General features: G+C 37.6%; 2 protein-coding genes across 2 annotated transcripts; both read left to right on the top strand.

The window, feature by feature from the left end:
- The first annotated feature begins 136 nt into the window (after positions 1-136).
- LOC106167165 (uncharacterized) lies at positions 137-3,840 on the top strand. The gene is made up of 3 exons (XM_087015729.1): positions 137-456; positions 2,084-2,785; positions 2,984-3,840. The coding sequence occupies exons 2-3, from the start codon at positions 2,091-2,093 to the stop codon at positions 3,579-3,581; spliced, it is 1,293 nt and encodes a 430-aa protein (XP_086871855.1). The 5' UTR covers positions 137-456; positions 2,084-2,090; the 3' UTR covers positions 3,582-3,840.
- A 1,327-nt stretch (positions 3,841-5,167) lies between these two features.
- LOC106167175 (uncharacterized) lies at positions 5,168-6,633 on the top strand. Its single transcript, XM_013545889.3, has 2 exons — positions 5,168-5,520; positions 5,883-6,633. The coding sequence occupies exon 2, from the start codon at positions 5,937-5,939 to the stop codon at positions 6,585-6,587; it is 651 nt and encodes a 216-aa protein (XP_013401343.2). The 5' UTR covers positions 5,168-5,520; positions 5,883-5,936; the 3' UTR covers positions 6,588-6,633.
- The last annotated feature ends 7,805 nt before the right edge of the window (positions 6,634-14,438 follow it).

Below are 14,438 nucleotides of genomic sequence, written 5' to 3'. Positions count from 1 at the left end.
GAGAGCGCAGTCTTAGTTATTGAAATCTTAACGCAATGTAAATAACCCAGTTACATTTTCCAAACTTATTGTTTTGGTTGCAAAAGATGTCACACAATCCCAAATGACGTGGCTGCTTCCGGTTTTGGTACATTTTTATTTAGCCTAAGGGGCTCAGTTATCTGGAAATGTTTAATAAGTGGCTCCGCATTCGGCGAAATAAACTTGATAGTGCTCCGTGTGTTATTTTTTCACTGTAAGATCTCCCACCCAGACAGCTATACATATTGCAGAGGGGAGAGGTGGGGTATGCAGTCATGTGGAAAGGAAAACACCTGCCGCAGTGGGACGGATGAAAGCAACTCGATCGTACCAGCTAAAACTTACGAAAGCGAAAGTTAACCAGGAAGTGACTCGTTGCAAAAGCTAACCAAGAAGTGACTCCATATTAAAAAAGACGGCTCTCACAATTTTCATGTAAGTCTTTCTCCCTCTTTTTCTCTCTTTCTCTCAGATCCCCTCTAACACAGAATGTTCTAAAATAAGGTCGTTCTCAGTATGAAAACGTGTGGACCGCCGTGGTGAGTTCAAACAGATAAGATCAGATAAATAAATTTTGTCTCTGTGTATGGATCGCCTTAAAAATAATACAAAGTACTTTATTATCAATCCTCTGCTTCACTGGCAGCTAGTGCAATCCTTTCAGAATGGGAGTGATATTGGTGTGTAACTTTGACAAACCAGTCTTGCAGCTGAGTTTTGAATAACTTGTAATTTTTAACCTGATATACCAAAGAGGAGACTATTGCAGTAATCTAATCTTGATGATATAAATGCATGTTCTAATTTTTCAGTGGTTTGGTTATTTAACACTTTCCTTATTTTTCCAATGCGCCATAGTGCATAAGATGCTGATTTACACACTCCAGAAACACGCTTCTCCATAGTGCTATTTTCATCGAGGGTAAATCCCAGACCTTTTACAGAACTAGATGGTTTTGTAAGATCTCCTATCCAAATGTTGGCGTTTGTTGCATTTTTCCTATTTGCCTTGAACCTTGATGTAAACCACATCAACTCAGTCTTAGACCCCATTCCCACAGATTTAAGATCGATCTATCCCTGTGGGGAGTCTCACTAGATTACTGTCATCTTAGCCGGCTTAAGCGTCTGTCCCGCCTACTAAAAGCTGTAAGGGGGTAATTAACTATGGTGCGTTATAAGTGGAACAAGTTACTGTCTAGATTGTACTTTATAGGACATAAATTTTTTCAGCCTCCGGCACTGTTTTAGTTTTTATAAAAATTGGAAGTCCTTGACCCCAAATATGAAGGTCAGGACACGTCGTTCACACAGTCCAAAAGGGGAAAAATCTAATCATACTGTTTTTTTCATCAAACCGTCCCAGTGTCCAGTCTGCTTCTTCACTTTAAATGTTTCGCAGCTGCAAGACAAAAATGTCGATATTCAATGCTTCGTCCTTACTGGCATCATGTTTATCTATATTAACTTAAATGGGGCAGACACGTACTAGTTCATTTTCACCGATGATTTATGTATACAAGACGATTGTATTTCAGGACGGATAGAGTTTTATTGATTTGTTGATAGCGTTGGACTTTAAGGTTATCAGAACACATGATATGCCAATAAGTACACTTATGCATGGAGTGGTGGCACCAATCACCTGATATTCAAAACAATTCTACTTATAAACTACCGATCCATTATGAACAATAATTAAACCTTACGATAAGCCAATCTGAAATTATAAGTGGGGATAAAGGCCCGTTCACATGACAAGTCTATTTTCTAAAAATCTATTTTCTGTTTTGCAACTATACATAGGGGATGTTTATCTTTTGATTGCTTTTTATAGAAGTACGACCCACTTATACAGTGTATGTGCTCACCTCTAAATAAAAGTTTTTTCATTTAATTTTTTCTTTCTTCCTATCTTTTTTATTCTTTATTTATCTCTTTCTGTTTTGCCGTATTGTAATGGTGACCATGAAATAGTTTAGTCAAATTCTCTTTCATATACATTTAAACCACAGATAACGATTCACCTGTCTGAGTAGAACTATTCCCCCCTTAACTTCAGGTGAGAAATGGCTTACTCTACCAGTTACCTATCGACAGCGCCACGTACACCAGTCATGTCTAAAGTCGTACCTTTAATAGAAGTGTCGGGAGACTTCCCAAATATCTTGGATGATTTTACAAACAGTGGGCCACATGGCAGGCCGTGGCCAACGGGTAAAACTCATCTTATTGTGCATTTTCCCGAAAACGCCGAACTTCCAGATATGTATACCTGGAGTAGACCCGTTGACCCGTATACCTACAATACAACCGGTGTCCACGCCGAAATGAATGCGATACCTTACCTAGAAAACCTACATGTGAAAAAAGTCGTCATGTACCTGAATTGGTCCCCATGCAGTGCTTGCAGCGGCAAGTTAAAAAAATTGGTAGAGACAAAAAGAAGTGACCCGGATTTTTTTCTGGAGATCGTCTTTAGGGGCGTATACAAAATTAGAAAAGAATCTTGTACACAAAAATGCAAATGTCAAACGGCTCCAGGCAATCCCGAGGGACTGTACAACCTCAGCCTATTGGAACCTTTTTGCACTTTGCGTAGTTTTAATAGGAAGGATTGGCAAGATCTTGAACGATTGCTCGATAAAAAGGACCCCAACAAAGCTTTTGAAGAGTTGAGTATTCACGATCAACCGACAAATGATGAAATGGACGTAGAAGTTGCTACTGATTTAGTAGCGATTTTGAGGAATCAATATAAAGGGTAAGTATTTACAAAGTTGAAACCATGTTTTATGTATCCATATCTACATATGTCCTGGCACATGTAAACTGGAAGAGAACTTATTGCTTGTCGTCATGTGATGATAGCCAATTAATAGTATGCTTTTAAAAAATAGTTTGCAGTTACGTAAAGTGCAGATATATTTTATCTGTCTACGCAGATTCTTTCTTTCATCAGTTACATAGCAAGACCTCCTACACAATACGGGGCTCTTGTACCCTTGAAATACATGACGGGGGACATTGAAGGTATCCTTGATGACTTTAGAAGCAGTGGACCTCATTTTTATCCGAATTCAAAACCTAGAACTCATCTTATTCTGCATTTTCGCAAAGACGACCTTCAAAGTATGCATACCTCCTCTGGGTTTGATGAAATGCATGCCGAAAACCATGCGATAAGTTACCTACAAAAGCGCCAAAAAACCGGGAAAATCGTCATGTACTTGAACTGGGCCCCGTGCCATGCTTGCAGCAATGCTTTAATCGCTTTGATACAGGAGAAGGAAACTGTGCCGGATTTTTTTCTAGAGATCGTCTTTAGGGGCATATGCTATAACAGAAGACCATCGTGCACGGTGCATTGCGGTTGCGTCGATGAGAGCCCCGAAGGACTGCGTGCCCTTAGTCGTATGGAACCTTATTGCACTGTGCGAAGTTTTAATAGGCAGGATTGGAAGAATCTTGAAGGATTGTTTGACAATATCGAGCGATGGCATAGGGATTCCATCGATGGCGACATTGCTGATGATTTTAGGTGGATGCAGTATCAGTAATCACAGTGGGTATTTACAAACCATGCTGGTTGTATTGATATCTACATGCAGTTTGACTGTTGTGGTGTAAAAATTGATGATTATGCGTAAATTAACTGAAAGAAAACGTATTTAAAGAACATCAACAAACAGTCATTTGTCACATAGTATAGATGGTGACTTCTTTTAAAATCTTAGGGTAACATCTAACATGAACTTGCATAAAGCCATTTTTAAGGAAAGAAAGAGATAAAATCTTATATATATATATATATATATATATATATAGAGAGAGAGAGAGAGAGAGAGAGAGAGAGAGAGAGAGAATTTAATCATATCTTAATGTACAATATAAACAATTTACAAACCTCGTTCATATAAATGACAACTAGATGACCGTAAAGGCTGCTAAGGTTTATATCTATTTTATGCATATATCTATTTTATTTTATATCATATTAACAAATCTAATAAGTGCATCTATCTAAATTGTATTTAAATGATCTGTTCATTACTTTTTTTGATAGGAATTTCATAATTTCAATGTTAGGTATTATTATTAGAATGATGAATGAACTGGGTATTTAAAGGTAATCGCTGTGCATAATTGCTGTGTCTAATTGCTGTCACATGATGTGTTTAATTGCTGTGACATGATGTGTTTAATTGCTGTCACATGATGTATCTAATTGCTGTTTCACATGATGTGTCTAATTGTAATTGTCTGCATTATCGTGCTAGCGAAAAAAAAAACGTTCCAATGATATTTCTAAATATTTTTTAAATAAGGATTCACATTTCATTATGTATGCTGATTTTGATTATTATCAGAATAATAAATGTATAATACGGAATAACTTGTGTATCATTTTTTTCTGTATTGGCAGGATTAAAGAATGAAACGCAAAATGTTATTTTCTCTTTCCGCTTGATATTGAATTAATATTTCAACCGCTATTCCGCCCTGCCAGTCAGTGAGAATGAAGGTATTGGGGTAGAAGTAAAGACATTGTCAGCGTTTCAAAAACTGTTCTCGCAAAAGACGTTATAAGGGCTCTTTCTCGTAGACACCATCGAGGGGCGGATCTATAGATATTTTCTGACAGTCTCCCAAATTATCTTTGTTGATTAATCCTCCATTTTGACCGTCTTCTGACAGAAAACATACGACACACCTCAATGTTAACTTGAAAACCTGACCGTCTTCCGGAAGACCCAGAAGACGGCCTAAATCCGTCCCTGGGGCATCGGCAGGATCATAGTGCCCCTGTCAAGCATATTTAATGTGTGCGTTACAAATCAATTGCATCTGGTGTGCGCCACTTAATACACCTAACAGACAGCACATTTTTCACATTGAGATTCAAAGCCCTCATTGTTACTCTAGCATAACTGCTGATTGAAAAAAACGTATACATATTCGAGTGAATAACACAGCAGGCAGCTCAATAATAATTTTAGTAGCAGCAATGATCTATATTTGAGAGAAAACTTACCGTCTCCCTAACAATAGTTCCATTTTTCCTTTGGGATTTTCTTCATGCTCTAAGGAACGCGCCATGGTCTAGCCCAGGTAGAAGTACCTGGCTGAGATAAGTACCGGTTTTATGGGGGTGGAATATTCCTGCGACTTCTATTGAAGACTGAAGTTTACCACATTAACGAAGGAGACGTGCATTAAAGATGTCACGATTGAAGGTTCAATATATGGGAACAGGTTCCACAACAACTGCCCTGCCAGCACGTTGTGTTAACTGGCCTGGAACAAGTTTCCTGTATTTTTGTAAAGGGTCTATGGAAAGCTTATACGGTATACTATAGAACATTATATATTGGGATTTAAAAGGCGTCTGTCCGTCAGTGATACACAGCGAGTGGAAGGCGGAGGGTATAAGGGGAGCAAGCGCCGAGGCCGTGCAAGCAGGATCTTGATTTTTCTTAGAGGAGTTGTTTGATTCAGGTGAGTGGGCGTGAAATCTTGTCTCTGTAATAACTTCAGAAACATAATGGAATTTTCTTTAGTAGTCTGATAATTTGCTTGTGATTTTGAGTTACTTATTTTGGTGTATGTATTGAAGGTAGCTTTGAAAAAAAAAAAAAAACAGGTGCCACAGGACCGTGATTTCAAAGCAGTATTTCAAAATTTACTAGTCAATTTATATAATTTCTTACCAATTTTTTAAACTTCCGTACAAAAGGTTTCGCCGTGTTGATCAAAAGCGTAGACAAGAATTTGAAAGTGAAAAAGGGAATGGAAATATATCCAGTGTTCTTTCAAATGCAGTTAAACAATTCATCTTCCCTCTTCTTTTTGTCCCACAGTTGGTGACACAACGCAGAAGCAGATCACATAATTTCCCATTTAACAAGACGCCGATGAATTCAGTGAGTGCCGCCGACACCGCCATGGCTATGCACTCTGTTCTTTTCGAATCCGCGACCGACATCATGGACACTTTTGAAAGGAGCGGTCCTCACTTCCCTGACCGAAACTGGCCGACGGACAGCTACTGCGTGTTCAAGTGCACGTTGGAGAAGTTGCCTCGCTCCTTCATCTTCAATGATAACCAAGATGGCCACGCCGAGGAGCAGGCCGTGAATTTCCTGGCAAAAAACATCAAGAGCCTGAAACCCCAGAAAATTCGTTTTTATTTGAATTGGTCCCCCTGCGCCCGCTGCAGCTCCCTGTTCTTGAACTTCAGCAGAATAATAACCGAGAAGAAGCTGTCGATTGATTTAGAGATTGTGTTTAGAGGCTTGTATGAGGTTTCCCGACCGTCGTGTAAAGGCCTGCCTTGTGATTGCGCCGTGCGCAAACCGGAGCACGTGCAGAAGCTGCACGCGTTGTGGAGGTGCGAGCACGTCACCGTGCGCACGTTCGTCGAGGAAGATTGGAAAACGCTGGTTCAGTTGCTCCATAACAATGCCGCCACCAAGCACGACGACGCCCTTCTCAGGAGGGATTTTGAACAACTGATGACGGAGCAAGAGAATAAGAAAAGGGATGAGAAGAAAAATAAGAATTAAAATAGAGAAACTTAAAACCAATACTTTACTGAGTTGCAGGGTTGTAAACCCTATGAACACAAAATGAACACAATGAACACAAAATACTAAGCTTTATCGTTAATCCATTATACGTAAAACTAACAGTGAAATCAACACAGAAAACAGAGGAAATCCCGGATGAAAATTACTCGCAAATCAAAATAACTTGCCAACACCTTATAGACTGGCTACTTCAGTGAATAGCTAGCCACTAGCTACTTCCTTGGGGTGCAGCTTCATAAAAAGTCTAAAAGTCGTTGGTTGAGCTTTAGCCACCAAAATCGACTTTCTGATACTGATCTAACACGTAAAAGCTTTTAAGAATGGCTGACCCTCAATAAGTGTAATCGAGATGCCTAAACGATGATAAAGTATTGTCACCAATAGCACAAATCATTGTAACACAATCCACATTAGGCTCAGGGGTTAATTTAAAGACCGATAAAACGAGATAAGCGGCACTTTCAGATTATTTGTGAAACGCTAGTTTGTCGGCTAGGGTTTAACTTTAACCCCCAAACAGACTCGAAATGTGTTGTGCTGTTGATCAAAGGTGTCGTTGCTCGATGCTCTTGACTTCTACAGCAACAGGTGCGACACCGCACAAAATGCACTGTTGATAGGAAACGTCACATTTACCTCAGCGCAAAAGACAAACCAAACGATGCCCAACTCTTTCAATGATGTTTTTCTCATTCCTTGGGAGGAAATTAATGTAAGATGCAGATATAACGATATAGTTCTTAAAGTTTACAAAGTTAATTTGATTGGTTACTTAGGTTTTTGAGATGCTTAAGGGCCATTGGCTTTAATGAAATCTTTCAATTATGTTCTTCAGCAGCTTGTATTATTTTAGTAAAATAAAGTTTTTGAAAGGCATTTTACATCTGTGTTGTATTGCCCTTGTTCAAAATGCTTAGTTTTGACGTAAAATTGTTTATTCATTAACTTGTCAATTTTCTAAATCTCTCAAACCTGCTGCCGTTCTCTTTAATTCTTTCAAAAAGCGCTTAAAAAAAAGCGAAAAAAATTAAAACATATTATATGTATGCCGTTAATATTTAGAATAGATTTCAGCTTTCATTGCCTTATGGCGGTTCTTTGTGTGAAAGCGCACAATCAAACGAACATCGATCGCCTTCCTGTTTTTAATGTCTTTTGTCGCAAAATTTGCCGGTCAAGCAAACAGATTTTTCTTTTTCTTTTTGCTCGGTCTGAATGCCATTCCCAACCAGCTTGGACCCATGGTGCCCCATTCTCGTTTGATGGGTTCTACCCAGCTAAGAGTCCACTATTGTTGTGGTGGTGTACTTTTCGTGGTCTAGAATTTCAATTATCTGCCCACAATGTGTTCGATTCTTAAGTGTCAGGCCTGGTATATTTAAGAAATAGACCGGCTTCAATATGATACAAAAAGCGCCCGACTTGCGACGAAAAAGTTATGTAACTCCGTCGCTGAGTTATGTAGAATTTTCGCTTCATGCCTTTAAGCATATTCTGTTCTTATCATACTATTCAGTTTGAAAAACGTGGAAGTTGTAAAATGCACTTTTTTAAGATACAGGTTTTATAAACGGGTTAGGCGTTTACTAACACTAACCGAAGATCTTTCAGCACTAACGCCCATATTAACCACATAACCCACGAATTAACCAACACATCGTAAAAATATTAACCACTACCAGAGCAATTTTTAGCACTAACGTTCATCCGCTATGGAAGTGATAAACACTTTTCCGAGCGCTTAAAAGCAAAGCTAAATTAACCTTTTTAATCAAACTCATTACACAAGGGCTTTAAACCAGATTATACTATCAAGAGTTGGACTGAATATGAAATTAACACCAAAATCAATGAAACTACACCGTACCAAGCTTACGTGCCCACATTAAGTTTTTTTTTTTCATACATGTATGCGGCTTTTTCTGTAGACAAACGTTTGTTTGATGCCATTGTTTGGAAAACAATTCAATGTCGTCAGTAATAAAAAAAAAGGTACGACACGGCACAATATGCACTGCCACTGGCGTTCAAACTTCGCACGGCTGGCTCAATCCCGTCATTTCTTTATTGGCAAACGCATTCCCTCCGGAAAATAACAGAAAATGAACTTTTTTAAACAAAATGAAAATTTGAAAAGACTTTGTCGCATAATAGACACAAAAAAAGGATCTCCACACCGCCCTGGTGATTTTGGCGTACTGAAATTATTGTGGCAATAACAGCCAGTCATTAAACTTGATATCAAGTGGTCGGGCAGATTGATGCCTTGCAATCGGATTCCATAGATCGAATAGATGCCTCGATAAGCTCAAAGAAACAGGATTGTGTTAGAGAAGACGAAATGTGTTTTTCACTCTATCTGAAACGTTACCATTGGGTTATTGTGCTACTCTACCAGAGGCCAGCTGGGTGGTGACGTCATTTCTGTGCCAATATATTATCGCTGGACAGCACAGAAATGTGCGCAGAATTAGTCAGAGCGACGTCTATGAATATTTTGTGAAAAAAATTAACACTGTGGTCCTGGTAGAGGGTAAAAAACATGCCATCTTGTAAATTTTTTTATTTTTATTTTTTCCTTTTTTCAAAGCTGCACATAGGGGCCTACACGTGCAAAACGCTACTAAATCGAGAGATCTTTCCAATTTTGTGCTCTACATATTTCTGTAATTTTGACCTCGTCTACTGTTTTATTTTTGCAAAATTTTATTCCTCCACATTATTACAAATAACACTCATCAGCAATCCCCTCAGGGCATAAAAATGACCCCCAACCCCATGTCGGCTAAATGGTTGTTCTCGTCCGCTTTGTGATGACCAACAATATCCTTACCATGTCAGGGCACATTATTCTCTTCACAACCTGGGGTCCAACGTCCTAGTTACCACCACGAAGTCCTCATAAGCTGGACCCCGTACAAGACACACACTGACACAGCGGCCAATCCTGACCACTGGCGGATCTGGGGGGTTTGCGGAGGGGATGTCGTGGGTAGGCCCTTAAAGATCCTTTAAGGGTTAAACAGATATCAGAATAAGGGTTCATGGATATAAAATTTTTCAAATTTAAAACAGCAGAAAGTGTTAATTTAATTTAACATGTACATGTAGGACACAAAGATAGAAAGATTGTTTTTCCATTGAATCCAGAGAAACCATCTACTGAATTTTGTATTTAAGATAAAGTGGCCAAAAACATGTTAATGTTGAATGTTTTCGAATTTGTTGACCAATGGAAAATTGTGAAAGCAAATAGAAAAGCTTATAACATCATGAAATATATGTGAAGTTGACTTTTTAGACGTACCAGAGAGTATAATGAACAGATATGGAAAGGAGTCAGCAAACAATGTTCACACAAATATAAAAATAGCAATAATATATAATGATAATCATTATCATTATATCAAGAAAAATCGTGATCTGTTATTTAATGTCTCTCGGAAAATAAAAAAAAAAAACTTTCCAAAATTAGACAGCCTTACATCCTCAGAATGTCAACATCAAATAGAAGAATCATGATAACCTCTTCCTGTCTTTCTGTTCTTTTCCTGGAAAAGATCATCTTCGAAATCCCAGTATTCAAATGACAAAATGCTGTGGAATAATTAGGAGGACATCCGGGAATAATCTGGATACTCCCGGGAATAATCTGGATACTCCAAGAGGACAACCGGGAATTCCATCTGAGCGATAGGGCGCGTTCCTACGCTAGGATTCGTAGGCATGGGCAAACTAGTATAGGGTCGAGTTAAGCATTACATTTTAGTTTATAATATACATAGATTTTTCTATCAAAAGATATGCTTAGTCATTGTTCTTTAAAATTTTCGCGTCTGTTCTAGCATTTTAGGGAATGACAAAGTTTTGGGGAATGACATAGTTTCAAGAAACTGCAAAACGAGTGAGTAGTTTTCAATATAACACAGCTTGGACTGGTCCCACAAGACAACTTTGAACCGAGAGGTGGTCTTAATTGAAAATAGCGACTGTAAGTTTACTTAAATGTGGAAGTCTGCTAAATGAAATATTGCTCCTGCTTTAAGAAAAGAAAAGAAAATACACGGTACATGCATTTTAATGCATTATTACGGATTTATCCTTAATTTGAATAAAGCAAGATTTTTTGGGGACCCAACCCTAGTCCGTTACTAGGAAACGACTCTATCCACGCTCGGTTGTCAACTTGTTCGGTTAAGGAATCTAAAAGCCACATAATGGATTAAATAATTTTAAACAAATGTAATGAAATCGTCACAAGTACGTCCTCTGCAACTGTATTCCGATAATGCGCGCGACAACTTACAAAGCTGAATAGTGCGCAGCTACCAGATATATGTGAATCCAGGGGGAGAGCACAGCAGGCACGTGACCCTCTCTCAGCATCAGAGCTACATCTTTTACCCCCCCACCCTCCCGAAAAAAAAAGCGCCGACAGGAGACGAATTCAGGCAAAACCTAGCTTGCTCCACATTCTTTTTTAAACCAGACTTTCAGCATTCTGTTTATCCTTTGATTTAACGCCGTTTTACAGCTAAGGGAAGAACTGAAAGTTTGGGCATCTGGTCTTTTAACTACTATTTAAAAGTAACTAGGTTGTTGTTTTAAGGGGTATTTTACGGGATTTTGACACAAACGTAATCAAAGATCTTTGCTGGGGCAGGTCTGGTTGAAATCCTACAAAATTCTAGTCAACTTTCACTTTCGCGAGTTCTCAACTAAAAACATATCAATAAGATATATTGTATGTCATTTAGACCACATTTTCTCCACATGGCATTCTTGTTATGCGTTTTCAGTCACATGTCACGTACTTCTTCACTTCGAAAACATGCAACATGCTATTTGCAATAACGTCATCTGTCCTAGTAGAAATTAGACGGAATAGAATTTATTTTCCATAGTTTTAAATAAATATGTGCAATAAGACAGTTTGAAATAAACATTTATTTTTATTTTATTGATATAATTATCAATTTATTATTTTCGATTGGTTTGAACAGAATGCAACATATAAGATAAAACGGTACTCCCACACAGGCTACTCTCTGTCTAACCACCCATAATTCCTAATTGTTTTCTGGGTTCCTTCAATTTACATTTTATTCATTTTTAAAAGTTTAAGGGAAATTTTTACAGGGGAAGAATTCAGCTTCCATGTCTTAATAAAAATCTAAAATGGAAAATACAGCGTTAATGTTTCCTTTGATTTCCGTCTAAAAGCACAAAATGTCCCCCATCACGTGAAACTCTGTCCAAAAGGTTCGCGCTCAGTAATGTAAGGTCACCCAAATATTAAGCGTGGTGTGTAGTAAACGCTTTTTACCACCTTTTAGAAAAAACAAATTGCCTCATTTTTTATATAAATCACCTCGTTTGCAGCAGTGATTTAAGGCAACTGCAGCGTGTACGTGGAGGCATTTCCTTCGAGGGCGAACCACAGCCTGACGACAACAGTCACTAGAGGCATTCTTTTTAATTTTTTTTCTCTCCGTCCCCAGACACCAATGATTACATCTTTCAGTCTCTTACAAAACGTTATAGCACAAACTGAAGGAATTTTAATGTTTTTTAAATGGCCGGTTTTATCTAAAATGCACCAAGTGCTATAACTGTTACAGATAGGAAAGGGCTTACTAAGAAACGTTTATTATCCACCCTAAAAATAATCTAATGCTAGATAAATGGATGATTATTTTTTTCTTGGGCTGAATGATAATACTCATGCCATGAATTTCCGTAATGCCTTACTATAGATATCATTTAAAGCGAATTCTTATCATGGTATAAAATAAATCAATTGAATAAGTCAATATAACTAAAATTCCTGGAACTAAATTTTCATTCAATATCATCATGACTTCTAAATTGGATGATACTTAACATAATTATGAGAATAATCTAACTGAAATGTGTGACACTTTGAACAGCTATAGGACTTATTACAAACAGAACACTTGTTGCAACAAAAACTGTGAAATATAAATAAGATTCTGGCCCATATAGCCAGCCATTTCAAGAGAGGGGGGGGGGGGGCTTTTTCTGAAAAAGTGGACCTTTTAACATGAAACCTTCTTGGACTTAGATCAAATTTTACCAAGAGCGAACCTCATTGCCTGTAATTTAATGTCTCTATCCCAACAAAAAAACCTGAGGTAAAAAGTTGGTCTTAATTTTTACATTAAAGAAATTTTAATTTCTTAAAGGTACATACGAACTGAGCATCGGTGGAGCGTGGATTCCCAGTAACACATGTAAACCACTTCTACTAGATTCTTATATGACTCAAATAAATTCGACATGCCAAGGGTTAACCTGAATAGACCACTCGATCAGCCATAAAAGACCTTTAGACTGCTCCTTTCTTTAAATTTTTGGTTGTAAATTTAACCTACTTCCGTGACCTACTTTCCTGCCCCATTGATATACAGCTTAGAATGCCAGCAGAAAAATCTGTTCAAACATCATTTTCGGGTAAAATTAAACAATGCCTTTTGGTAATTCTCTTAGTTATACTACTTGAAACTATATGCTGGCATTTGGTTGGTTTTTGTGACAAAAAATTGACTTTGTATGCATCTTTAAAAGTAGCCTAACTATTAGTCTTAAGCATATTAAGTTATTTTACTTTTTCATAAAATAGGAGTAATATTTAAATGAGGCTGACAACTACTAATGTACTTTGGGTCAAAGAGGACTATAAAATTTTAGACTTATGATCTTAAACCACACATGTTCATATCCTGCAGTATACCTTTCTGTATTGCATCAGTGTGAGAGGTCCTACCCGGTAATATGTAGTTTCACTATGGGTGGGCGTGGGTGGGAGTGTCACTCCCTTCCAGAAGCCCAAATGTAACCAGTCAAAATTAATACAGTTTACTGGGGGGTGGGGGGTGGGGGGTGGGGGGGGGTGAGGAATCTATGCTCTAGCACAGTAGCCAGGCATTTGTCAATCTCTCAAACTAGAGCAGTACTGAAATATGTGACAAATTAATGAGCGAAAGACTTAAGGGTCTTTTTTTCGTTGTTGTTTAACCATCCTTTGTGACAGGGGAGTAACGGGTTACACATACAGGTATTCTTATACTAGTGGTGTGATGATGCAAGAGTTTCTAGTTCACCCTTATTAATCCCAGAGTGCTTTAGTCATTCTCAGATGATTCTCCCCCACAATGACATCACTGCTGACATATACAAGAGTTTTTTTTCTAATTATACAGCAGGCAGCTAATAAATTACCATTAGAAAAGGTTTCAGAACTGACCATCCTTTACCTTATTTGTTATTCAAATCCTTCCTTGTTTGTTTATTGTTGTTGGTTCTTGCAAGTTTAACAGTAGAGAAAAGGAGTGGCCACATTCACCGCTGCGTAATTCAACCTTTGGTAAGCCTACCAAAGGAGAGTTTGGTCCCTCAACCTATAAACAACTCAGTATGCATAAAATTGGGCATAATTATATATTCATGAAATCATGTTCAGAAATACAATGTGGGAGGCTTTCCATGAATTAACTTTATCCTTTCACTATGTATCCATATTGTGAATTATGATAAATGTTTCTGACAAGTATTCATATTTTCTGAAATGACTATATATTATTATGAACATCTGTGAACACTTTTCCTCACTACTGAAACTAAAAAGTAAAAAAAAAATTAATATTTGTTAAAATGTATTACATATCTGCATTATATATTTGCTGCAAATATTCATTTTAATGCCATGAGAAAAAAATTCTATACTTTAATAAAAGAAAAAAACTTTACTCATATCGTTAAAATATATCATCAAAATATTATGAGTTGCCAAAGGATACCATCTGA

The sequence above is a fragment of the Lingula anatina genome, chromosome 6 (assembly GCF_051362555.1).
Source record: "Lingula anatina isolate TDL-2025a chromosome 6, LinAna3.0, whole genome shotgun sequence".
Classification (NCBI taxonomy): Eukaryota; Metazoa; Brachiopoda; class Lingulata; order Lingulida; family Lingulidae; genus Lingula; species Lingula anatina.
The sequence above is the reverse complement of the archived record's forward strand: the minus strand, read 5'-3'. Positions and strand labels throughout refer to the sequence as shown.

Bases quoted from the DNA above. Each gene is read 5' to 3' on its own strand.
- LOC106167165 (XM_087015729.1), top strand. From the start codon at position 2,091: ATGGCTTACTCTACCAGTTACCTATCGACAGCGCCACGTACACCAGTC. The intron at 2,786-2,983 runs GTAAGTATTTAC...TTCTTTCATCAG, and splicing joins TTGAGGAATCAATATAAAGG to TTACATAGCAAGACCTCCTA.
- LOC106167175 (XM_013545889.3), top strand. From the start codon at position 5,937: ATGAATTCAGTGAGTGCCGCCGACACCGCCATGGCTATGCACTCTGTT.